Source organism: Acinonyx jubatus, chromosome A1 (assembly GCF_027475565.1).
Source record: "Acinonyx jubatus isolate Ajub_Pintada_27869175 chromosome A1, VMU_Ajub_asm_v1.0, whole genome shotgun sequence".
In the NCBI taxonomy this organism is placed as follows: Eukaryota; Metazoa; Chordata; class Mammalia; order Carnivora; family Felidae; genus Acinonyx; species Acinonyx jubatus.
In genome coordinates this window covers 207583198-207608765 of record NC_069380.1, presented here as the reverse complement: position 1 = coordinate 207608765, position 25568 = coordinate 207583198, and the positions used below count along the sequence as shown (strand labels likewise).

Genomic DNA, 25568 nt, shown 5'->3' with positions numbered 1-25568 from the left:
CGGCTCAGGTCATGATCTCTCAGTTTGTGAGGTCAAGCCTGGAATCAGGTTCGCTGCTGTCAGCACAGAGCCTGCTTTGGATCCTGTCCCATCACCGCCTTTCCTCCCCTACTCCACCCCCACTTGCAGTCTCTCTCTCTCTCAAAAATAAATAAAACATCAAAAAAAAAAAGAAATAGAAGGAAAAGGATAATTCCTACTCTCAAATACATATCTAATTTTTGAAAACAGATCTTAAAATCTTGACATAAATTGTATCTTCAGGAAAAAAGTTATCTTAATGAAAATTATACTACTTCTAAAAATATTGCAAAATAAGAATACTGAACGTGAACTGTTTCAAAAGTATCATTTGGTGTTTGTTCCTTACAGTTATAAGCCCTAACAGAAGTTTTATACAAATACACAATTGACTAGATCCTAAGTAATCAGACGTTTTGTAAAATAAAGTTTTCCACAGTCCATTACTTAAAATGTTCCAAAAGAGGGAAAAACAGCAAGAAAAAGACCATTTGAAAACATTTCCTTTGTTTGAAATAGTTTGTTTTTTTGTGTGTGCTAATCTTGTCTTAACAACTTTAATGACTTGAAATTCTTACTTATTTACTGCTTCACAAAACACAGTACTTGATACTTAAACAACTTAGGTTTGAGCAGTGTGGGTCCACTTACACATGGATTTTTTTTTGTTTTGATAAATACAGTACTTTAAATATATGTCCTCTTCTTTATGACTTTCTTAATAACATTTTCTTTTCTGTAGCTTAGTTTATTATGAGTATATAATATGCATACAATATATGTTGAATCATTATGTCATACACCTGAAACTAATATAATGCTGTATGCTAATTATCTTCAATAAAAAATACTCACACTATAAAATAAACGTCAAGTTCATCCAGTAAAACACACACACAGACATACACACAAAATATCTATTAATCGGCTGTTTACATTACAGGTAAGGCTTCTAATCAACAGTAGGCTATAAACAGTTACGTTTCCAGGGAGTCAAAACTTATACACAGATTTTCGACTGTACAGGGTTTGGCACCCCTGACCCTTGCAAATGTATACTTACCACTTTTCCATTTACCTATATAAATCTTATTTTCTTTAAAGAAAGTTACCTATTTTATATGTAGAAAAAATTACCAATGATTATTGAATAAAATCATACACTTGAGAATTGGTTTTTAATTTTTAAATTTTATTTAAATCCAAGGTAGTTAACATATAGTGTAATAATGATTTCAGGAGTAGAATTTAATGATTCATCGCTTATACAAAACACCCAGTGTTCATCCCAGCAAGTGTCCTCTTTAAAGCCTATCATCCATTTAGCCCATCCCCCCACCCAAAACCCCTCCAGCAACCCTAAGTTTGTTCTCTGTATTTAAAAGTGTCTTATGGTTTACCTCTCTCATCTTATTTTTTCCTTCCCTTCCCCTATGTTCATCTGTTTTGTTTCTTAAATTCCACATATGAGAGAAAAATCCTATGATACTTATCTTTCTCTGACTCACTTATTTCACTTAGCATAATACACTTTAGTTCTATCCACATTGTTGCAAATGGCAAGATTTCATTCTTTCTGATTGCTAAGTAATATTCCAGAGTGTGTGTGTGTGTGTGTGTGTGTGTGTGTGTGTGTGTATCACATCTTCTTTATCCCAAAACCAGCAGAAGAAGGGACATAATAAAGATTAGAGCAGAAACCAAGGATATCAAAATTTAAAAAAAAGAAAGAAAAAAAACACAGCAGAACAGATCAACGAAACCGCGAGCTGGTTCTTTGAAAGAATTAACAAAATTGATACACCCCTAGCCAGTTTGATCAAAAAGGATAGGATCCAGATAAAATCACAAATGAAAGAGGAGAGATCACAACCAACACCATAGAAATACAAACAACAATATGAGAATATTATGAACAATTATATGCCAACATATTGGTCAATCTGGAAGAAATTCCCAGAAATACATAAACTACCAAAACTGAAACAGGAAGAAATAGGAAATTTGAATAGACCCATAACCAGTAAAGAAATTGAATCAGTAATCAAAAATCTCAAGAGTCCAGGGCCAAATGGCTTTCCAGGGGAATTCTACCAAACATTTAAAGAAAAGTTAACACCTATTCTTTTGAAGCTGTTCCAAAAAAAATAGAAATGGGAAGAAAACTTCCAAACTCATTCTATGAGGCCAGCATCACCCTGATTCCAAAACCAGACAAAGACCCCACTAAAAAGGAGAATACAGACCAAATTCCCTGATGGAACATGGATGCAAAAATTATCAACAAGGTACTAGCAAACTGAATCCAACAATACGTTAAAAGAATTATTCACCATGATTAAGTGCGATTTATTCCTGGATGTAGGGCTGGTTCAATACCGGCAAATCAATCAACATGATACATCACATTAATAAAAGAAAGGATAAGAACCACATGATCCTCTCAGTAGATGCAGAAAAAGCATTTGACAAAATACAACATCCTTTCTTGATAAAAACTCTCAAGAAAGTAGGGATAGAAGGATCATACCTTAAGATCATAAAGCCCACCTATGAAAGACCCACAGCTAGTATCATCCTCAATGGGGAAAAACAGAGCTTTCTGCCTAAGGTCAAGAACACAACAGAGATGTCCACTCTCACCCATTGTTCAACATATGTTGGAAGTTCTAGCCTCAGCAATCAGACAACTAAAAGAAATAAAATGCATTCAAATCGGCAAGGAAGAAGTCAAACTTTTAATCTCCCCAGATGACATGACACTCTATGTGGAAAACCCAAGAGTCCACCAAAAAACTGCTAGAACGGATATGTGAATTCAGCAAAGTCACAGGATATGAAAATCAACATACAGAAATCTGTGGCATTTCTATATACCAATAAAGAAGCAGCAGAAGTAGAAATCAAGGACTCGGTCCCATTTATAATTGCACCGAAAACCATAAAGCACCCAGGAACAAACTTAACCAAAGAGGTTAAAAAAATCTATAGAAAGTTGGGGCGCCTGGGTGGCTCAGTCAGTTAAGCGTCCGACTTCGGCTCAGGTCATGATCTCGTGGTTCGTGAGTTCAAGCCCTGTGTCGGGCTCTGTGCTGACGGCTCAGAGCCTGGAGCCTGTTTCAGATTCTGTGTCTTCCTCTCTCTCTCTGACCCTCACCTGTTCATGCTCTGTCTCTCTCTGTCTCAAAAATAAATAAACGTTAAAAAAAATAGTAAGAAAATAGAAAGCTTATGAAAGAAACTGAAGACACAAAGAAATAAAAAACATTCCATGCTCATGGAAAAACATTCCATGCTCATGGATTGGAAGAACAAATATTGTTGAAATGCTGATACTACCTGAAGCAATCTACACATTCAATGCAATCCCTATCAAAATAACACCAGCATTCTTCACAGAGCTAGAACAAACAATTCTGAAATTTGTATGGAACCAGAAAAGACCCCAAATAGCCAAAATAATGTTAAAAAAGAAAACCAAAGTTGGAGATATGACAATTCCAGACTTCAAGTTATATTACAAACCTGTAATCATCAACACTTGAAAATATTCTTAATTATAAATGCTGATAATACACCAGCAAATGGTTTATTTTTTTCTCTCTCTATGCTTTTAAAATAATTTACCTTTACTAACTAAATGCAGCATGTTCAGTTCACCTTTGTAAAATCAATTTTAGGCATTTTTGTTGGGTCCATGGACTAACTACATTATTCCAAGTAATAAATATCTTAATAGTGAATCAACATTGTGATACAAAGGGGCGTCTGTGGCTACATCAGTTGGGTGTCTGACTTTGGCTCAGGTCATGATCTCAGGGTCCATGAGTTGGAGCTCCGCATCTGACTCTGTGCTGACAGCTTAGAGCCTAGAGCCTGCTTCAGATTCTGTGTCTCTCTCTCTCTCTCTGACCCTTCCTTTGTGTATTTCAACTAAACATTCCTTTGTGTATTTCAACCAGTATTTTCATATTTTTTAAATATCTCAAATTGACCCTCTTTCATCACTCTATCACCATATCCTGCAATATCTTTCTTCAAAGCACTTATCCACCTGATATAATGTATATTTATATTTATTTTCTCCCTGTAGCCCTTTTCCTCCATCCCCACCTCCCAGACTTTATGAGAGCAGAGACTTGACTATTCAGTACTATATCCCATGTCTCTAATATAGTATTCAGCATACAGTAGATATTCAAAGAGTATTTGTTGAATGAATGAATAAGTGAATAAAAACATTACATTTCAGTATATACATAATTTTTATTAATGCTGACTATAAAGGCAACATAAAACTCTTGTTATGTTCTTCAAAACCGATTTTACAAATACTTATCACAACTCAAAGACTTACTACATCTCTGCCACTACTAACTACTACTCAAAATTTCAAATTTCATTTTCTATGAGAAAAACTTATACCATCACAATAAGAGTAGGTCAAATCTTATTTGTAATTCAAGAATAGATTAAATGGATAACTCCATGCAGAATGTGCTGATGAAAGCCATTACCATCTTCAAGATCCAGCTTTTAAACAAACATAACTCAATGTGAATTTAAATGTAACATAGTTACTATCTGAAAATCCCTTTATGGTTTGACTGAGATATTTACTTTCCTGAAATTGTCCAGTCCAAGGAATATGGTAGTCATAGAAAAAAGACTGAATATCAGAGATTACCAAGGAAATGCTAAAGTATGGCAGAAGCAAATGATACATTATTGAAGTATATCAAATGATATTAAGATTATCTAGTAACATTTGAAAATTACCATAAAATTAATGGAAAAAACTCAATTCACACATTTTACATTTATTATAATATGCATGAAAAACACGTAAGACATTGGGGCGCCAGGTGGGGGCTCAGTCGGTTAAGCGACCAACTTCAGCTCAGGTCATGATCTCAGTTTGTGGGTTCGAGGTCTGCCTGGGGCTCTGTGCTGACAGCTCCGAGCCTGGAGCCTGCTTCGGATTCTCTGTCTCCCTCCCTCTCTCTGCCCCTCTCCTGCTTGTACTCTCTCTCTCAAAAATAAATAGACATTAAAAAAAATTGTTTAAAGAAAAAAGGAAAAGAAAACACTAAGACAAAAATGAATTATAAGATTATTGGCATAGGCAAACAACAAAATCAGTTATAAACTTACCACAAGCTACTAATATTTTTTTACAGTAGCTGTCAATTTTTCAGTCTGATTCGATTGCACTTTAAAATCTTATAGATGAATAAACAGAACTATGGATCCCTTATTCTAGTAATAAAGAAATGGTTTGGTTCGATCTCTTCCATTCTCGGTGTATTAGTCTCCTATTCCTGCTATAAACAATTCCTATAAACTCAGAGGCTTAAAACAACACCCTTATGTCATAGTTTCTGTGGGTCAGATGTCCAGGCACAAGTTGGCTCAACTGAATTCTCAAGATCAAAAGCAAGGTGTCAGCAGGTCTGTGTTCCTCTCTGGAGACTCTGGGGGAAGAATGTACTTCTAAGTTCATCCAGGCTGTTGACATAATTCAGTTTGTTACAGTTTTAGAGCTGAGATCGCCATTTCCTTGTTGGCCGTCAGCTGGCATTTACCCTTAGCTCCAGAGGCCTCTTTCAGTCTTTGCATGTGGCCCTGTGTACCTCAGAGACAGCAATGGTTTGTCAAATCCTCTCAGGAATCTTGGACTTTCTCTTCCACTCTCGGGGGGAGAAAACTCTGCTTTCAAGGGCTTATCTGATCTCACTGGGACAATGTGGATAATCCAGCCATATTTACTGGTGCCAAGGATTAAGGCATACATATCCTTTAGGGTCTATTATTCTGTTTACCACACCGTCCATTCTGTTCAACCTGAACTCCTGTTGTCTTGTTATGGCACAAGGTTAGGCCTAAGGGCCCCAATAAACTGGAGATGAAAATTGGGGTTTCCCTAATCTTAGGTGAGAAAATAATAGTTTCAAAGTCCATAACTTTGACCTGTACCTAAATTCAAGTGAGGAATTATTTTTTTCAGTCTAGAATGACAGCACTTTTCAAGGTTCTTTACGAATCCCTATATCCTGTTATGGTTATTTCAGCTCAATAATTTTGTGTTCAAAGCTAGAGGCACACCTTATTCCCCATCTGATCTAGTTATCTGTATGTTCAATTAATAAAGTAACTGTCAATTAAAATCTAATAAAAATATAGATTAGACAACTCAGGTTTGGTTTAGTAAAAAAAACTCATAACCAAGGAGTACAGCAATTTGGCGATATGTATGAGATACCTTTAGAAAGGTACATATCCTTTGTCCTAGCAATCCCTCTTCAAATAACCTAAAGAAAACCCAAAACGTGAACAAAAATTGATCTACGATATTATCTTTCACGGCAGCATTATTTAAACATGAAAACATAGCAACAACTTAAATGTTTGTACTAAATAGTCTAGGAAGTCTCAAAAGCGTCCACCAGTCTCATCGCTGTCCACTGCCCTTTTGAAACAAGCAGCCAAGGGTTTCATAAATCACTAATCCTGCAAACCTGTCCGTACTGATGGGAGCAGGGATCTGTGCATGAGTCAAGGACTACAGAACAGCAACACTCCACTACAGGCTGTGATTCAAAGAAGCCACCAGATTCCCCAGTCTGGAAGAAAGGTGAGATCCACAGGGGCACTTTAGAGATGGCAAAGGGACAGGGGTGGGGTCCGAGGAAGTGCACATAAGAAACACACGGACAAATATACATCAAAATGCTAACAGTGGCTGTCCTAAAATGATAAAGACATGATTTCTATTTTCTTCTTTGTGGTTTTGTGTTACGTGTTTTTAATTTCAAATAAAGTATTATTTTGTAATTTTAACATTAGTTAAAAATCAGTGTAGTAATATGAAGGTAAAACACACAGCAAATAGAAAATGAAAAATTCTGCTGTGGTGCTGGGTGTCTAAAGTTACAGCTATTTTAAAATACAAATGTTTTATTGTACTGTGATAAACCTGGGTTCCAAATCCCAACTCAATTTAATAATTGCATAACTTTATACAATTTAAGCTATTAAGTGAGGATAAATAATCACCTCATACAGGTTGCTATGAAGATCAAAGGAGATACAAAAGTGAAACACCAAATAGGAGTTCGAGGCCCAGAACAGATCCTCAATAAATGCTATTTGCTAATCTCCACCTCCTTTATATCATGTGCTTCTAGAAGATAACCAGTTGCTTCAACAGTCTCAAAGCATAGCTTTATACCATATAGTCTCCTCCCCCACCAAAATATGGATACCAAATGCTTTTTGCTTCTCATTCTCTGTGGTTACCACAGCCTGAGTCCACCCTCATTCCTATAAAACAAAAAATGATTTTTGCTCCAAGAAATTGCTCCCCTTGCCTCTCTTGACTAATTGGGATTACCTCCATAGGTCTACAAAGTAGCCCAAACACCCCTTCACCTGTCTGTTGTGAAGGGACAGAACCATGTCAAGAAGGTGTGTAAGACATGGCAATGTCATGTAGAAAAGACAATGCCATTCTCCTAGGAACATGATCAAAGTGGAGGTAGATAAAAATGGATCATCTGCTGACCTGCAACCATGTACAGCTGTGCAAAAATATACTCCAAGGACAAAAGAGGAAATGTGCCTCCACCCACAAAAGTGGTCCTTCTAGTAGTATTCTTCAAACATTAAAATAACATGTTTAGGCTAAATGACAAAAATGAGTGAAGAATATGCAAAAATTTGGAGGCAAATCAAAATTCAGTTCCATGTGATTAGAAATTGAACAGATTTAAAGCTGTCACAGGATGGCATGAACACCAACAGCAGCAAAAGTAGATTTTACTCAAAATCAAAACGCCAATTCATTCAATCAAATTTTAGTACTTGAAATCCAGACATAGTCTCCCTTTCAAAATACCAGTTCTAAAGTCTTAAACATTTAAAATCCAAGTCAGTCTTTGAACAAGTATCAAGATCTCATACAATCCCTTTCAAATGCCTTTCATAATTAGCTTGTTATTGTTACTGACTTGGGGTGCTGTTTCCCAAGTACTTTATGGCTGATAGGTTTTTAGGCTAAATTTAAGTGGAAAATTTACAGGTTAAGAAAATTTTGGAATTTGAAGCATCCTAAATATTTTCAAAAAGAAAGAGAAAGAAAAGGAAAAGAGAAGAAGGGAAGATGGCAGGAAAGATTTGTAGTAGCAACTGAACACAAATATTTTGTCCAAACCTAAGGTTCCAAAACTGAATGAAAGATTTCTGGCTAGAACCTAGTGATTCATCAGGCTCAGATTGTGTAAATTTAAATGTGTCTTTATTCAGATATGTAAAATAATAAAAACTAGGAGGCAACCCAACATCTTAATAATGAAAAATTGAAAGTATCAGAACTAGATGGAGTGATGAAAGTCATCAATTCTCTACCACCAATAAAAAATTAAATCTTTGAAATATAACCATTATTCCATGTTTAAAGATTTCAGGGAGATGTACAGGGAGAATTCAGTTTAGGATATACCACAAGAGAATGTGGCTCCTACTCTAAAAATAAAAACAGCTGTAATATTTTTTGAAGTCATTTTCAAAAAATGAGCTGAGTTGCCAAATCAACCAGGTAAGCTGAATTCCAAAGTGTGACAAGCCCTTCTGAAGAAACAGATACGTACAAAGTGCTTAACTTTTGGTAAGCCATGGGAGAGAGAGAGAGTGAGTAACCATGTAAGCAGGTAAGAAGAAAACAATTGGAATTGTAATGGATTCTTAAAGATTTCAGGTAAAGAGATTGTAAGACTTATTTTGGTAATTAAAGAATAATCCTTAGAATCCTTTAAAAAAAAAAAAAGTTTATGTAGTTTTGAGAGAAAACATAAACAGGGGAAGAGCAGAGAGAGAGGGGGACAGAGAATCCCAAGCAGGCTCTGGGCTGACAGCAGGGAGCCCCGTGGAAGCTCGAACCCACTAACTTCGACACCATGACCCAAGCCAAAGTCGGAGGCTCAACCAACCGAGCCACCCCGGTGACCCCTTAGAATCCTTCTTACTAAAGTAATTAAAAACAACAACAACAACAATAGCTAATATTGAGTATGAGTTTACTGGATTCCAAGCATTATGCTAGCACTTAACATACTTTATCAAATTAGACCTCACAACCTCATAAGAAAGGACTATAAATATCCTTATTTATAGAACAGAAAAGGGTACATAGAGTAAGTAGTTTGTCCACATTCCCAGTCAGTGAGTGGCAAAGCTGGGATTCAAACCTACACATTCTAACTACAACATGGATACTACAGAGTCTCTTTGAATCCAGACATACTTAATGCAATTTAAATTGTTTAAATGCTTTCTTTTGCTCCATTTCATAGTAAACAAGAAACATTCTATTAATTGTTCCTTTACATATATCAAGATAGAATGCTAGAAAAGTCATGTTTAATATAGAATTAACTAAGAATTTTTACCTTCAGGTAAGACTGCTATTACTTAAGACTGTTAATCTACATGAGGAAGGTAGAAAAGAAAACAGAGCAAATCAGAATAGGGAAAGAACCCTTTTGTTCTTGCCCCAATCTGTCCATCACAGAAAACATCAAACTACAGAGATCAAAAGATCTACTTTAAAATTAATGGAGGGAAAAGGATCCTTTTGAAATTTGATGGCAGGTTGAAACTTCTTGCTATGTAATTGTTGTTAGCCTTTTGTTCCCTTAAGCTAAATAACATAAAAAAATTAAAGAAATCTTTAAGATTTCATGCTATGATGGAACTAAGAAAAAAGCACATCACTCTTCTATTTAAATACAATCTCTTGTCATATTTCATTTTCAAAAAGAACACTAATATATTACTGAACATATATACATATACATTTATCTATCTATCTATCTATCTATCTATCTATCTATCTATCTATCTATCTATCTTATTGTCAAGTGTAGTTTCCAGTCCTTTTTGGCCTCTCCTGTGCCTTCATAATATTGACTATCTTGTCCCTTTTACAATAAACACTTTCCCAATTTACAAAGTTACTTTGTATTTTTTTTTTGAGAGTGGGGAATGCACAGAGAGGGGACAGACGGGTGAGAGACAGACAGAGAGAGACAGAGAGAGAGACACAGAGAGAGACACAGAGAGAGAGAGAGAGAGAGAGAGAGAGAGAGAGAGAGAATATCTTAAGCAGGCTCCATGCCCAGGGCTGACTGAGCCTGATGCAGGCTGGATCTCAACAACCATGAGGTCATGACCTAAGCCAAAATCAAACCTGAGCCACCCAGGAGCCCCAAAGTCACTTTGTATTCTATCTCAAACTTCCAAACAGTACTAAACATTACTTACTCTAATGTCATTTCCAGAGATAAAACAATTATAATTCATCTATCCTAGATAATGATCTAGTAATTCTAGTTTTAGGAATATAGTCACACCTCTCCACTAAAATGGGACATGGGGCATGCTGAGCAAGATTAAGTAAATAAAATTAATCAGGGAAAAAAAATAATCCATATCAGTAGCAATTACATGCAATTCCTGAAGAGACCAGACAGCAATTATATATGTAGCTGATAATCTCATCTCTTCAACGGACACAATTCCTTGTATCAGACACCTGTACCAATTTAAACTTTTATTTACTTAGATAGAAAACAGCCATGATTAGAAGACATGCGGGAAAAAATGATTCCTATTTCAGCAAGCGAATGTTTTTCTGTTGCCAGGGCAAACTGTCAGTAAGATAACTATTACAGAATTTGAAGACAGACTTTCAAAGTTGAAAGGCTCTTTTTGAAGTCCTATAGAGGACCTCCTGTCCACCAATTCAGATATAAAAAGTATTCTGACAACTAGAAATGTTCCCTAGTTCCTAGGTAAATCCTTGCTAAATCCTACCACTAGAAATTTCTCATCTTTAAATTTAAAATCATCCCATTAGATCTTCCTATCTATACGATCTACTTTATGTCTCAAAACTTTGTTTATTCTCATCACGACACATTATTTTCTTGTTTTCTTTCTCCTCCAGAAACATTCCCTCTGTCTTTCTTGAAGGAGACTATAACTTTTTTTGACAAAATTATTTTTTCTAATGAGTTGCCAACTTAAGGGAAAGGATGTAGATTCCAACCCAGGGCAACTGCTTTCTCCTTAGCCAAAGTAACATAAAGGTAGCTTTATATAAAAAATAAGAATATTGCATTTAAAAATATTTTCTGTAACATCAGTTTAATGAGTTGTGACAATTCAACCTAGTATCTTCACATAGTTTAAGGCAAAATTAATTTGTGAGCATATCCCTTCTTTAGGCCAATTTCGCTTACTTTCAAGAAAAAACTAAAGGTTCGTGAATACCTTAATTAAGAAGTAGTCACTTTTCAAGCTAAGCACCAAGCCTGAAACAAACACATACCTGGACAAGATAGGTTTTAGGTTTAAATCCAACAAAAAGCGAATCATTTTTTTAATGGTATGTCATACTAGTTTTTAAGGTAAGTCATCCAGCATACCGAAGTAATACTCCAATATTAATTTTTGTGATGACGCGGGCCTGCTTACTTCCGAACTTTATGAATCCTCTCCATTTTTATTAGGGTTGGAATTCGTTCCCCTTCTCTCTTCCAATGTTTTCCAAGGGTCACAGTTATGGTATAGTGTGCACAACAGATTTCGCATGGTCATCCTATCTGGAACATGGCACACTCCCTCCTCTAGCTGCCCCCAAACTCTTCTCCGCCGAGACAGGCTAAAAGCAGCTTGTTTTTAGACAGCGACGCAACCAGACGCAGCCGGTCTTAAGAGCCGAATGGCCCCGCTCGTGGCCCCGACAGTTGCGCTATAAAGCCCTCTGCAAACATACAGTCACCGTATTCGTTCCCTTGCTAACATTTATGAAATTCGTCAAGGCTGAAAGGCTATGCGCAGCCTTCCCACTGCACACGGGAACCACTGGTCTGCTCACCTGAAATTAAAACACCGCCTCGCCTCTCGTTCGAACAGCGCTTTTGTTTACAAGACGCTTTCACAAGCGTTATCTGACTTGACCCTCACGCCAAGCCTTCGAGATGACCCCCGATATCATTAGTGCCTGTTTTACTGTTGAGGAAAGGATCCTGTCCACAGACCGGTGCTAAGGGCCACCCTCTCCCCGATGAAGGAAGCTGCTTCCCGGCGGAGGGGAGAGCACATGTGACGCCCGCGGCCCCCATCCTCTCACCTGGCCAGCGGGCCGGGCTACCACCTCCTCTCCGTGACCGGGGACTTAGTTAGGCCCGTGGCGGCGGGTGCTCGGGGTCTCCGTGGTCCTCTCGATCTCCGCTTGCTCTCGGCCTCAGACCCTCGACCCCACAGTGCCTCACGCTCTCCCCATCGGGCTCACGGTCCGATCTCGCCAGACAGTGTCTGGAAGGACCGGGAAACTCCGCGTCGGCCGCAATCGTCCAGGATCTGGGACCCACTCTTCGAGGCGACGGCGGTGACGATCACTAGAAGGCCCGCAGTCTCCGCTGTGAGGAAAACCCGTCCCCAGTCAAGAGGCTGACATTTCCCAGGCAGCCTGAGCGCCGCCCACTTCCGTTTCCCCGCCTACCCCATGGATCGCCCAGCCCCCAGCCGCAGGGGGTTGTGGGTATCTCAAAGGCGGGTAAAGTAGCCAGGAAGGAAGTAGCGGAGAGCCTGCTGGACTACAAGTCAGGGCTGAAACTACAGTTCCCAGCAGGCAGCGGGGCTGCAGACGGCCGCGGCGGAGGAGAGCGAGTAGAAGAGCCTTGCGCGCGCGGTGAGGATGGAACGTTGCTAGAGTTCGCGGGTCTTGCTGTTGGGGGTCGGAGCTCCACGCCGCGAGCCGCCGCGTGCCAAAGCGGGAATCCCGGTGGCTGGCAGCTCTGCAATTAATGCACCCATTTAAAACTCCAGAACTTGTGGACGCCATGCACAGGTAAACGGATTGCAAAAGGGGGCAGAGCTTGCATGAACCGTCTTAATTGTTTTAGGCCGCGAAAAATGCTACTTGCTAATATTGTTACTAATGCTGTAGAGTGAATAGTTGCTTAGCCCCTTTGGGAAAGCGTGGATGGCTGGATGCTTTAGTGCGGTGATCAGTGTGCGGTTTTATTTGACTTCCCTTACTGAGCTTTCCTGCTATTTTCAGTCGCTGTATGATTGCTCTCCCTCTTGTCTATTCCCTCCACTTTAAGACATTCTCAAGGCCTTCTACGTGATCGTAAATCAAAAAGCCTTTTTGATTTGCTTGGTTATTTTCTCTTTCCTACTTGGAAACTCGCCGCCGGCGCTTAAGATATGCAATTTTGTGAGCCACTGTGAAAGTTTTCTGCATTGCATAACTTGCAGTTTCATTTAGGCCTATCTTTTAATTACTCGGGTGTGTTTTTGAAAGGAACGGGCCGGGGGTGGGGGGCTTTTGTGCATTTCTGCAGGAAACACCTCCAGGAGATTCCTGACCAGGGTAGCAACGTTACTACCAGCTTCACATGGGGATGGGATTCTAGCAAGACTTCTGAACTGCTGTCAGGCATGGGGGTCTCCGCCCTGGAGAAAGAGGAGGTGGACAGTGAGAATATCCCCCAGGAACTGCTCTCAAACCTGGGCCACGCTCAGAGCCCCCCACGAAAACGGCTGAAGAGCAAGGGGAATGACAAGGATTTTGTGATAGTCCGCAGACCTAAGCTAAATAGAGACAGCTTTCCAGGTAAGGTAAACTGGCGGTCACATAAGAGGTGGATTGAACTACTTTATTGGTAATCTTTGTTTAGTGATCTTCAGGATGGCACATTTTCAAAATTGCCTACTTCTGAAGTCATTTTCCAAAGAAGTGGGACAAGTCATTTTCACAAATCTGCAGGAATCTTGGTAGATACATATTTTTAGATGCACAGTTGACTTTTAACCCATGTGAAATTTTAACCCAGGAGAAGACATACCTACCTACCTCTTAACTTTGAAGTGAATCTGCATGTTCAAAGGCCAGCTCGGTGCTACTGATAAATGGGAACATAAGCAATAATCTTGTAGGATTTTGTTATTGTTGTTTATATTCTGCTCTGTAGCCTTGGTTGAGGGTTTTGGGGTTTTTTGTTATTGTTGTTTTGTTTTTTGGCCATATTTGCTTTAGTGATTTCCAAAGAACGGCTAAAGTGAATGTTAACTATGTGTAGGGACTTCTCTCCCCAGGTCCCTCCCAAGTGGGATTCTTCTGGTATGCTGTGTCTACATTACTGCCAGCATTATGTGTTCAGTCACCCAGCCAAAAACCTGAGGGTCAGTCCCATTCTGCCATCCTCCAGCATCCAGCCAATCATTGAATCTTTCCCTCTTGTCTCCAGGATGTTTTTCAAGCTCTCATTATCTCTTGCCTGAATATTGGAATGGCTCATAATTCCAGGCTTATCCTCTGCAGATCCATCCCCAGAGCTAGAGCAGACGGACTGAAATGTAGAACTCCCCGTATCATTTCTGGCTTTGATAGCTCCCCGTCTCCAGGCTTTTCAAACAGATCAGCGTGTGCCTCCCAGAGAGGATCAGAGCCCCAAGAGTACAGAAGGCCATAGGGTAAATGTAGTGCAATAATACCGTTTCTTGCTAGAAGGTATTTAAAACATTAAGCCAGCACATTTTTGCTGAGCACATACTATGTGCTAGGCATTGTTCTAGGTGTTAGGGATTGTTAGGGATTTGGCAACAAACAATGTAAACATTCCTGACCTCAAGAAGCTTCTGTTGGAGAGAGAGGATGCAACAGACATAATAAATGTGGTATGTAGAATGTTAGAAAGTAATAAATGCCATGGCCAAAAACAAACATAGAACAAGTTGAGAGGGATTGGAAGTCCTGGGGTGGGAATATGGATTGCAGTTTTAAACAGGGTACTGAAGGGAAGCTTCACTGAGACATGAGCTTTTTAAGTAAAGGCATTAAGTGTGAGGAATGTGCCATGCAAGTATCTTGGAGAAACGGGTTCCAAGCAGAGGGCATAGTCAGTGCAAAGACCTTGGGGCAGAAGCATGTCATGTTTGCTCAAGGAAGAAGGAAGACATGTGTGGAATGAGCTAAGGGTTGAGTAGTGGGAGATAAGGCTAGAGCTGGTATTGAGCAGAGTTGTGATGTGACCTTTTAAAAGGACACATTGATGGGATTAAACTGTAGGGGGTCAAGGGTAGAAATTTAGAGATTTGTTAAGAGGTATGGGGGTAGTAATACGTGTCACGTTCTGGATAGATTCTGACGTTAGAGTTGACAGAATTAGGCCATTGAGGTAGTCTGTAGAAGAGGTGATCAGAGGCTAAACAGGAATTGGGTGGGTGATAGCAGAGAAGAAGAGACAGATTAAAGAAATATTGAAGACGAGCCGGGGTAAATAAGTATATTCCTTAGTCCTCCCATTTGACTATCTTTGAAAAAGGGTTGTTTGTTTGCTTTGCTTTAAAAAATCTGTTGTTTTGGGGTTTTGACCCTTTCGTTAGGAATGAGAACCTACAGGTTATCGTCTGGAAATCTACATCAGGGGAGGGGGTGAATTAATTAGAAAGGCAATAAAGGATTGTGATCAAGTCAGATCTGGCTTTGCATCCTAATTCTGCTATTTACCAACCTTGGGAAGTTATTTGAGCTCTCTTTGCCTTCATTTCTTTGTGAAATAGAATAATAATACCCACTTCATAGGTCGCTGTGAGGATTAAGGGAAAGAGTGCCCACAAAGCTCTTAGCATGTTGTGTGCACATAATACACAATAAGTAAATCCAGTTAATTTGGTCAACAAAATTTCTGACACTCATTTGGGAAGCTACTTCACTTTTTCTTTTGTCCTTAGTCGTGTTAGCCTGACCTTGTTAGTACAGAATTTTTTCTTTCAGAATTTAATGCTTCTGTTATTTTTAGCGTCTGGAGTGTAGCACTAGCAATTTGGTGTTTGACCAACCAGATGTGGTGACAGACACCACATTTCTGCTAAGATGAGCATATTTTGATTAACTTGTCCAGGGCCAGTTGCTTTTAAACATTCAGTGTGATTCCTGTATGTCCTTCCACATTCATACACAGAGATAGAGATGTATAAATAAAAAAGTCACTGTTAAGCAAGGCACTGTAGAAACAAGAGAGATTAAGGGATGGTTGCTGGCTTGTAGGACATTGCAAGTCAAGTTGAGGAGAAAGACAACACACCCTCAGAGAATCTCACGGCAGAAGATGGCGACCAAAACACTAGCATCCAATGAGTAGTCTAGGTAGTAAGTGCAGTTGGAGGCCAGAGGAACCAAATTGAACCAGGTACAGCTTCCCAGGTGCAGAAGGGCTTCCAGGGTGATTCCCAGCGGATGTGGACAATCTTCCTCCTTCCACTCAGCGAAAGTGGAGGCTCTGAGGAGAGGGAAAGATCTGGAAATGGTCCAGTCAATAAGTCTACATTGTTAAAACTGACCTCAAATATATATGCCTGAAGCAAGAAGAGAAAAAACGTTTGATTTTTATGTTTGTTACTACCTAAGAGAGAGGCAGGAAGGAAAACTAATAATCTACATCCTACGTGTGTGGAATTGCACACAATATAGACTGGCTAATTGGTATGGAGTGTGGAGAGGTGGATTCCCTGATGCAGGATGAGAGACAGCTGGGTAGAGGATTCCCAGTGGGCCTCCAGTGTCTTTCTGTCTCTGTCTCTCTCTGTCTCTCTCTCTCTCTCTGGATCATCATTCCAGGGAGTTTTGTGTGCAGTTGTCAAGACAGGTGGCTAATGGCTCTGCCAGGATTAGGGCAGAATAAGCCACACCTGCTTTATGTAGCGATCTGGTGACAGTGGCCTTGGGCTGGGAGTTTTTCCTGGTTCCTCCCTCAGCAGTCTCCCTGCAGGCCCCCAGCCAGACTCATACACATCTGGCAACTAAATCCTCCTCATCTTTTTATTTTGGAAGATAAAAACTGTGTGGCAAACGCTGTATCAGGACAGGTCTGTTTTGCCCTCGGGGTGAGTGTATGGAAGGAATTGGAAGTAAGTGGCCCAGTAGTGGGGTCAGTAACAAGCCCAAACAGGACAACTTCATTTTATTCATGTCATTAAATGCCTGTCTTGGTCCCTTTTCTCCCTACCCTCCGCCCCAGTGAAAACAGTGAAACACAGTGAAAACACCGTTGAACTAATTTGTTGATTAGCTTTCCCAGGGCTGTTAAACTGCTTGACATTCCAGAGCCTGCAGTGGTTCTCAGACTGGAGACTCTAAAGTTTAGTGTCTGCTGATATCCCCAAAGGAACTTGTTCAAAGTGCAAAATTCCTGAGATTCAGATCCAAGAAGTCCTGCCTTGAGCCCGGGAATCTGCTTTTTAATGCTCACAGGCAAACATTTTTCCTCCAATTTTTTTTTTTAAACCAGTAATAAATATATTTTACATTGCGATGCTGGGTGTGTGCCTGAAACAGAAATCTCACAAAGCTGTAATTCCCCTTGCTAAGATACTTCCTATTGTGTTCCATTCCATTCTTTCAAAACAAGGCTGCTTCAACTGAATTGATTTCATGACTCACCAATGAATCTCAGCCCCCGGCTCCCAAAACTCAGCTCTGCAAGAGCCTTTATGGGGCCCTTTGAGGCATCTCTTTGCCCTGCAGCTTCCTTTCATTTATTCATGCAGCCAGTAATTAATACTGAGCATTCTAGAGGTTACTAATACAGCAGTGAACGTAACAGGCAAAAGACCTCCTCTCAGACCTCCTAGAGAGTGTATATACTTTACCTTATTCTCCAAATCCTAATTTCCATGGTTTCTCCACTCTCCCCACATTTCAGAGTTGAGCAAGTTTCTTACAGAAATAGAGGGTTCTGGGGCTGAGGGGATCATTTGGGACCCTGCTTTTGTTTTACTGTGTTTTGCTTGGCAGAATGTTTGTGGTTTTTCAGAAAGGAAGCATAGATTGTTAATACTTAAAACAAGCTAACACAAGCAAATGTGAAGTGAGCCCCCACCCTTAGATATAAGAAACGGGAGGTGTGAGTGCTGGCTTATCCTTCAAGTATAATTTGTTTATCCATGCTGAAGGAGAGGAGCAGTTTTGAGAGTCAAGAGTTTATGATTAAGATTTGGAATTTTAATTTGAATCTGAGTGTGGGTGATGTTCCAAGAAATAAATATTGCAAGGAAGTTGAGTAACCTATAGGGGTGCCTGGGTGGCTCAGTCGGTTAAGCGTCGGACATCGGCTAAGGTCATGATCTTACGGTCTGTGAGTTCGAGCCCCGCATCAGGCTCTGTGCTCAGAGCCTGGAGCCTGCTTCGGATTCTGTGTCTCCCCCTCTCTCTGCCCCTCTCCTGCTCATGCTCTGTCTCTCTGTCTCAAAGATAAATGAAGACATTAAAAAAAAAAAAAAAGATGAGTAACCTATACTGCAAAGATTCCATACATAGAAAATTCTTCAATAAGCTGCTCTCCCCAGAGGAGTTTGAGGCATGGGCAGTGGCGAAGTTATAGACGTGGACAGCTGGGTTTGCACGTGAAGGGTAAGTGGAAATGATGGTGGCTGAGGGTGACGACCAGCAGGTTTGTGAATCTGGCCAGTTTTCACCCCTTCGGGGCTCCAAAGTGTAACAGCCTTTGTGTAGTTGAAGACTGGCGGCCGTGGGCTTAAATAATTGTTTCCTTTTCTGTGCAGGGCTGGTGTGCAGCCTTCGGGGTGTAGAAGAGGTGAGTGGAGGAAAGTCCTGCTCTGGACTCTCCCATCCACTCAGGCAAACAGACCAGGCAGCAGAGGAGTCAGGAATCCAGGAAACAGATGGCTGATGTTTGGAGAATTAAGTATGGCAAGTAAAATTAGATTAAGCATATCACAAGCCTGGATACCAGCCGCTGGAGCTGGAAGACAGACTTCTGCCCCATCTGCTTATACAGCAGCCAGTCTCAGGCTTCAGCACCTCTAGCGAGGGGCCCTAAGGTCCGTGTCCTGTGATCAACTGAGGGAGTCCTGGGGACTTGGCTGCCAGCTGGGGCCGTGCGTTTCCTTGGCTTTCGTTCCTTCCCTTCGGGAGCCAGCCTGCTTGATAACTCTTAGCATCTTTGTTTTACTCCCTCTCCCTGCCAGCCCTCCCTCCCTAGCCCTGATTGAGTTCTCTTCGCATTGTAAGTCAGGTTGAATTCTTACCTTCCTCCGTCTTGTAGAGCATCAAGCACTTAGAACAGGGGAGAGTGTGGGATGTTAGAGCATCCTGTGGTGGAAAGGACATCATTTGGAGTCAGACCTGGGTTTGAATTCCCACCCTGCCGCTTGCTAGTTGTGTGGCCTTGTCGCACTTGCGTGTTCTTCTGCACTCCCCCCACCTCCCATCTCACAGACTACTCGTGTACTGACCCAAGTACATCATCTTTTCGTCCTGGGTTTTTGTCTTCAGCCTTCTTGCCTCTGCATGGCAGCGCCGTGCCATTCCTTTGCAGGTACAGGGCCCACACCTGCAGTGCCCTCTGCTACCTGGCCAGCCTTCACATAGCCACCTCTTGGGGCTCTGCACCTGCACCTCAGGGTGTGGGGTTTTGGCATACTCAGAGCAGCCCCAGCTTTGCCTCCTGGCTCTCCTGCCTAACAGCCAATAGCCCCTTGGTGAGGTTATTTAACCCTGCTGAGGCCAGTTCCCTTATCTGTAAGACGGCATGCTACTAAATACACAGGGTTGTTGCATTTAGAGTCAGTGTGCATGAATAAATGCTCGAGACTTTAGGGCTTTCAGTAAATGGCAGTGTTTAAATGTTAAGTTATGTATTTGTTTATTAGTTTGTCTCCAAGTGAGGCTGTTGTGCAGGGACTGTAGCTTACACCCAGCTCCCAGCACTAGTACATTAATTAGGCACCCAGGAATGTTTGCTGAAGTGGAGCCATAGGCCAACCTTATCATTTTACAAATAAGGAAACTCACTGGTCCTAAGAAGCCAGCAGCCTTGCCTGTGTGTAGAATAAAGCCAGCATTCTTCTTTGGGCTGTCAGTCATTCCTTCGTGAAACAGCATTTGAATACTTTCTAATATTCATTGCCAGGCTCTCTCCTAGGCATTGGGTGTGTGCTAGTTTCTTGATTAGCAAAGGGTAACTAGTCAACGCAAATGCAAACGCAGAATTGGCATATTCAGTTTGCATGAAGGGAGAGTAAAAGGTATGATGCATCTAGCAAAGCTTTATTGGATGCCAGTTACGGGCTTAGTATTGTGCCGTGTGCTGGGTGTGCAAATCTGGGTCTGGGGGCTGTGGTGGTGATTTGGGAACGCTCCTCTGAGGGGGTAACAAGTTTAAGCCGAGATCTGCAGGATGAGTAGGAGTTGGACGGACGAAGACATCCAAATTCTAGTGTTAACCTTACTAGTGTGCTTCACTGCTTAGCTTTGCTGTCCTCTGCAAACCTCTGTGTTCCTTGCTGCCAACAGTGACTAGTTTTCCTCCTCGCATTTAAAAAAAATTTTTTATTTGAGAGAGAGAGATCATGAGTGGGGGAGAGGAGCAGAGGGAGGGAGGGGAGAGAGAGAGAGAAAGAGAGAATCCCAAGCAGGCTTCATGGAGCCCAATGCGGGGCTAGATCCCACAACCCTGGGATCATGACTTGAGACGAAATCAAAAGTTGGATGCTCAACCAACTGAGCCACCCAGGTGGCCCTCCTCCTCGCATTTTAATTACCTAGCTCATGTTGTTCTAATTGTTTCTGATTTCTTGTATGTTCCCAGTAAAATAGGCACCAAATTCATTAATTTATTTCTCCTGCCCTGCACTTCACAACAAGCCTCCCTAATTTCCTTTTCCACTGTCTTTAGAGGACGCATGGTGCCCCATCCATAGCCCCTTGAAGCTCAGCACTCCTTTGTGTGCCAGGTTTTCTCCTGCATACAGATATGACTGCTTGATGCCTTTCTCTGGGCAGGCATGTGGGAATTAACATTTCTGCCCCGCTCCCAGAAGCCCACACCCAGTGACTGAGAGTTGTTGGTGGATTAATACCCCAGCACCCATGCTCTTGGCTGAGACAGACAGCTCTGGGGCAGGGTGCTATGGGGTCTCCTGGAGTCCCCGGCAGACTTGAACTCCACTTGGCAATGGCAATAACCTGCTTATTAACATTTCCCCGAATTAGCTTCTTTCCTTTCCATATCTCTTCACTTTCCAATGCTTCCTGGGATTACTTAGCAAAATAAACTACTTGACTTCAGGTCCTCAGGATCTGCTTCTGGGGGTCCCAAACTTAGATAGAGGGCTGTTTGGGCCTCTTGGTCAATCACATGCTGCAGCCCTCATCCAAACCCTATTAAAACCCAGTGTGTTTTCAAATAAGTGAAATTCCAAGCAGCAGCGAACAGTCATCACAAAAGGCAAATGTGCAGCTTTAATGGAGAGAGGAGAGAGATAGAGGCAAGAAGGAGAAAGGAAAGTTTGACTCTGCTGCTTGATGTCTTCCCTTATATTATTTAATCTCCACAGGGAACTACTTTGCAAAATAAATCATTTTATTCCTGTTCCTGCAGATGCAGAAACCGAGCCCGAGGGATTAGGTAACCTGCCCAGTATTCACAGACTTGGGCCACAGAGATGCATTCCCATCAGCGTGCTTCCCTTCCAGTGGTTCTCACCCTCGGGGAGGCCAGGCACCTGGTGTCACGAGGAGTGGACAGATTGTAGTGCAAGTCCTAGTGTGGTCTCAACATCCTGGATTTGAAATAACGAAGCATGTGACTTTTTTGCCAAATCCAATGCTAGAATCTGATCTACGTATTCAAGAGGCACCAGAGGTCAGGGAGTTCAGAAGAGTTAATGGAAGGAGAACTTAAGAAAAGCTAATGTATCAACTTTTTCGAATTTGGGAAGCAGAGCAGGAGCCGTATTTGAGAACCCCTGTCCTCTGTCCATGCTGAGCTTGGAGGAGCCTTGTGGTGAAGGGGGGTTGTTGCCACACTGAGAAGCCTCAGGGTGATCTCCAGCTGCCTCCCTGCATTGTGGTCCAGGGTCAGCATGGATGGTCTGCCCTCATCCCTTTTGTCCTCAGGGAGGGAGGGGCAGGCATTCATTGAGCAACTGCATATTTCCTCATTTTTCAGTAGAGCACACTTCCTCCAGGAAGGCTTCTCTGATCTCTCCTCTACCACCATCCACTGCACAGCACAGCACTGTGATCCCTATTGCAGCCCATTATGATACTTCATTGAAATTTCCCGTTTGTGTCTCAAACCCTGAGCTGGCCATCCCTTTCCATATTTGTAGAACAGACACCCACAGATAGGACATGTTAAATAAGTATATGCATGTATATATCATATGAATGTATCAGACACCATGCGAGTTTCAGGAAATACAAAGATTATTTTTTTAAAAAATACTTTTTTGTTCCCAAGAACTCATGGCCCAGCAGGGGCAAGGGCTAAACAAATGAGTAAGTAAATAATAAAATTGTGGTTAAAAAAAAGTGACCCATTTTTGGTGATGTCATGGGAAGCCTTCCATAAGCACTGGGGCTCTAATAGCAACTTGATTTTAAATTAATAGCAATCGGGGCAGGCACAGCACGTACAGGGCCTCTGAGATGTGGCGCAGAATGACTCATTCTACAAATTACAAGTAAGTCCAAATGGCTAGAACATATTTCTAGGTAATGAACCTAGAAAAATGAGTGGGTCCGTGACATAAATTTCATGCTAAGCAGTTTGGACCTTAGGCTACATATTTGGGGGGGACCATGGAGATGTTCAAACTCGGAAAGATTGCCCAAGAATACCACCCAGAGACAGCAAGTGCCACGTTTATCACCCTCAGTGCTTTTCTCCATCATGTTCTCCACAGAGCCTGGTTCAGTGTACCTGTGCAGGAAATCCACCTTTTTAGGTAACGGGGAGGAGGGACAGTGTGTTAGTAATCAGGGTTCTCCAGAGATGTGGAAAAAATAAGAGATGTAGGGAGATTTATTATAAGGACTTGGCTCACACTATTACGAAAGCTGGGAAGTACCCAGGTCCACAGTGCAAAGGCCCAGGGACCAGGAGAGCAGATGGTTCCAGTTCACATCTGAAGTCAGGAGATCCATGTCCCAGCTCAAAGGCAGGGAGAAAACCAATTCTCATCAGGACTTGGATTGAATGAGATTCACTCACGTTGGAGAAGGGAATCTGTTTCTCAGTCAACAGACTCCCAACGTTCATCTCCTCCAGGAACCCCTCAACAGACACACCCATAATAGTGTTGAACCAAATATTTAGCCTCCCCCTGACCCAGTCAAGCTGACATCAGTCCTGTGAACCATCACAGAAGGGAGAGGATAGCGCTAGACTTGGTGTACAAGAGCAAGTGGAGGTACAGGGAGACTGACTAGGAAGGTGAGTTACTGAACTGATCTAAACACTCAGTATTTCTTCCATGCATACCTGTTTCCTTCTTGGCCATTGTCCTATTATCCTGATCTTGTGGGTTATGTTCTGTATGTTCCTATGTAAGAGTTCTATTGAGACATTGCTTTTATAAGACAAAACTCATCTTAAAATATCCACCTTTTTCCCCCCTCCAGTTTTGTTTTGTTTTTAATGTTTCTGTTTGAGAGAGAGTGTGTGCAGGGGAGGGCAGAGAAGGAGACACAGAATCTGAAGCAGGCTCCAGGCTCTGAGCTGTAAGCACAGAGCCTCACGCAGGGCTCAGACTCGCAAACCATGAGATCGTGACCTGAGCCAAAGTAGGACCCTTCTACTGACCGAGCCACCCAGGCGCCCCTCCAGTTTTTTGTTTGTTTGTTTGTTTTTTAACACAGCCCAAGCAATCCTTTCAGAATTTTCTGTGCTCAGCACTCTCTGGTGGTTCCTCACAACATTCAGAGTCAGAGCTGAAGGCCTCATGATGTAGAGTCCTGCATGACCTGGCCCCGACATCTCTCATCTTCTGTCACCTCCCTGCTCATTCTTCTGTTCCTCAAAACAAACATTCTGTTCCCTATACCTAGAAAACATGGCTCCCTAATTTTGTTCAAGCCTTTGCTCAGTAATCGCTGTCTCAGTGAGGCCTTCCTTGACCGCTTTGTTGAGATTCTGAACACTGGCCCCTGTACTTCCTGTCCTCTCTTTTACTCTGCTTAACTTTTCTGCATAGCACTAATCAATTTTTCCAGATCTTGTGATGTATTTTTATATGTGTGATTGTTTCCTCCCACTAGAATGTAAGTCCCGTGAAGCTAAAATGCTTTGTCTATCTGATTTATTGCTCTCTCCCCAACACCTAGAATGCTCCCTGGCACCATAGTAAATAGAGAGATAGATGAAAGCACCCTTCTGATAGTGCACTTGTAGGCAAATGGACTTCTGAGTGCTTTCTGTAAATCTGAAAGAAAGAGGAAAAAACTTCATTTGCCTTGTAGATAAGGTCAATACTTGATGGCTGAATCCACCACCGAATCCACTTCTGAGAGAAACCAGGCATTTCTTAGCCATGGAGGGCATCAATGTCTTAGACATTATTGTATGCCATGGAGGGGGGACTTGCTCTGTACCGCCTTTAATATAGCCCTTACTAAGGTTGGCCAGCAGATGCTGAAGGGAAAAATGATATGAAAAGTATTCTTGGTTTTCTCTTTTCTCCTTTGCTGAGAAGGTGTGGTGCCTCACCGCAGGGTACGGAGACAGTGGGTGAACAGAAAAACAATTGTGGGATGAGTAATTCGATTAGTGTTAAATTCCCCCTGTAAGTTAAATGTTGTGTATCCTTTAAGTGCATGAAAAGACTCAGTAGACTTGATTGGGTGAATGAGTGGTGATTAGAAGACACATTGTTTTTCTCCCTCAAAGGTGTTTCATGGGACTCCCTTCCGGACGAGCTGCTCTTAGGAATCTTTTCCTGTCTGTGCCTCCCTGAACTCTTGAAGGTCTCCAGTGTTTGTAAGAGGTGGTATCACCTAGCGTAAGTATTTTTTACCCCTTTTGGTTTATGTGTGGAAGGAGAAGAGAAGGGTTATTTATTTATTCATTTGGATCTAGTGAAACTAAAAAAACAAGAAAAATACAGTACCACAAAGCAAACTAGGTATCTTCATATATTTAATATTAGTGACTTCATTTCACAGCGGAAGGGAAGAGTCTCCTGGAGGTGTAAACATACCCACCTCGGAGAACTTTTTCCTATATTATTGCTGGTTGGATGCCGACTCTCGACCAGGTGATGTCCTAGGAGTGAAGGGGGATGCCAACGGTTTCTCACACCCGTGGGCCAGGCAGTGAGCGCAGAGGGGAGAACACAGGTCCTGGTATTAGATCCAAATGCAAACCTAGTCTCTGCCACCTAGCACTCTGGGACCTTAGTGACGTTCTTGACACTTCTGAGCCTCGGTCCCCCATATATAAAATAGAGATCGTAGTACCTTCCAGACAGTTATGAGGATGAAGCATAAAGATGGCGGTGCAGTGCCTGGCTCGTGGAAGCGTGTCGCACATGGAAACCGATAGTTACGGGTGTCTCTGTTGGTTCGGGATTGCCACTTTTCAAGTGTGAACGGTGAGCTGCACAGGGAACGTCTTGGTGAGTTGGAAGGCAGTAACGGGCCAGAAGTGGGGGAAGGCTTTGTTTGCAGTTAG

At 41.7% G+C, this 25568-nt stretch overlaps 2 protein-coding genes across 8 annotated transcripts in view; one reads left to right on the top strand and one right to left on the bottom strand.

Moving 5' to 3' along the window:
- Positions 1–12596, bottom strand: part of LMBRD2 (LMBR1 domain containing 2) — a 47928-nt gene extending 35332 nt beyond the window's left edge. For 4 of the 6 annotated variants that reach the window (XR_003425964.2, XM_027075309.2, XM_015077405.3 and 1 more), the window contains exon 1: positions 12215–12595. The gene's annotated coding sequence lies outside the window, so the exon portion shown is untranslated. Of the gene's footprint in view, positions 1–12214 lie in introns of all 6 variants that reach the window. The other 2 variants (XM_027075310.2, XM_015077341.3) reach the window with 2 other exon arrangements.
- Positions 12597–12703: 107 nt separating this feature from the next.
- SKP2 (S-phase kinase associated protein 2) overlaps positions 12704–25568 on the top strand; it is a 32470-nt gene continuing 19605 nt past the window's right edge. For both annotated transcript variants that reach the window (XM_015077583.3, XM_053201464.1), the window contains exons 1-3: positions 12704–12934; positions 13434–13705; positions 24786–24897. In XM_015077583.3, coding sequence (XP_014933069.1) covers positions 12891–12934; positions 13434–13705; positions 24786–24897 — 428 coding nt within the window. In that variant the 5' untranslated portion in view covers positions 12704–12890. The remainder of the gene's footprint in view (positions 12935–13433; positions 13706–24785; positions 24898–25568) is intronic.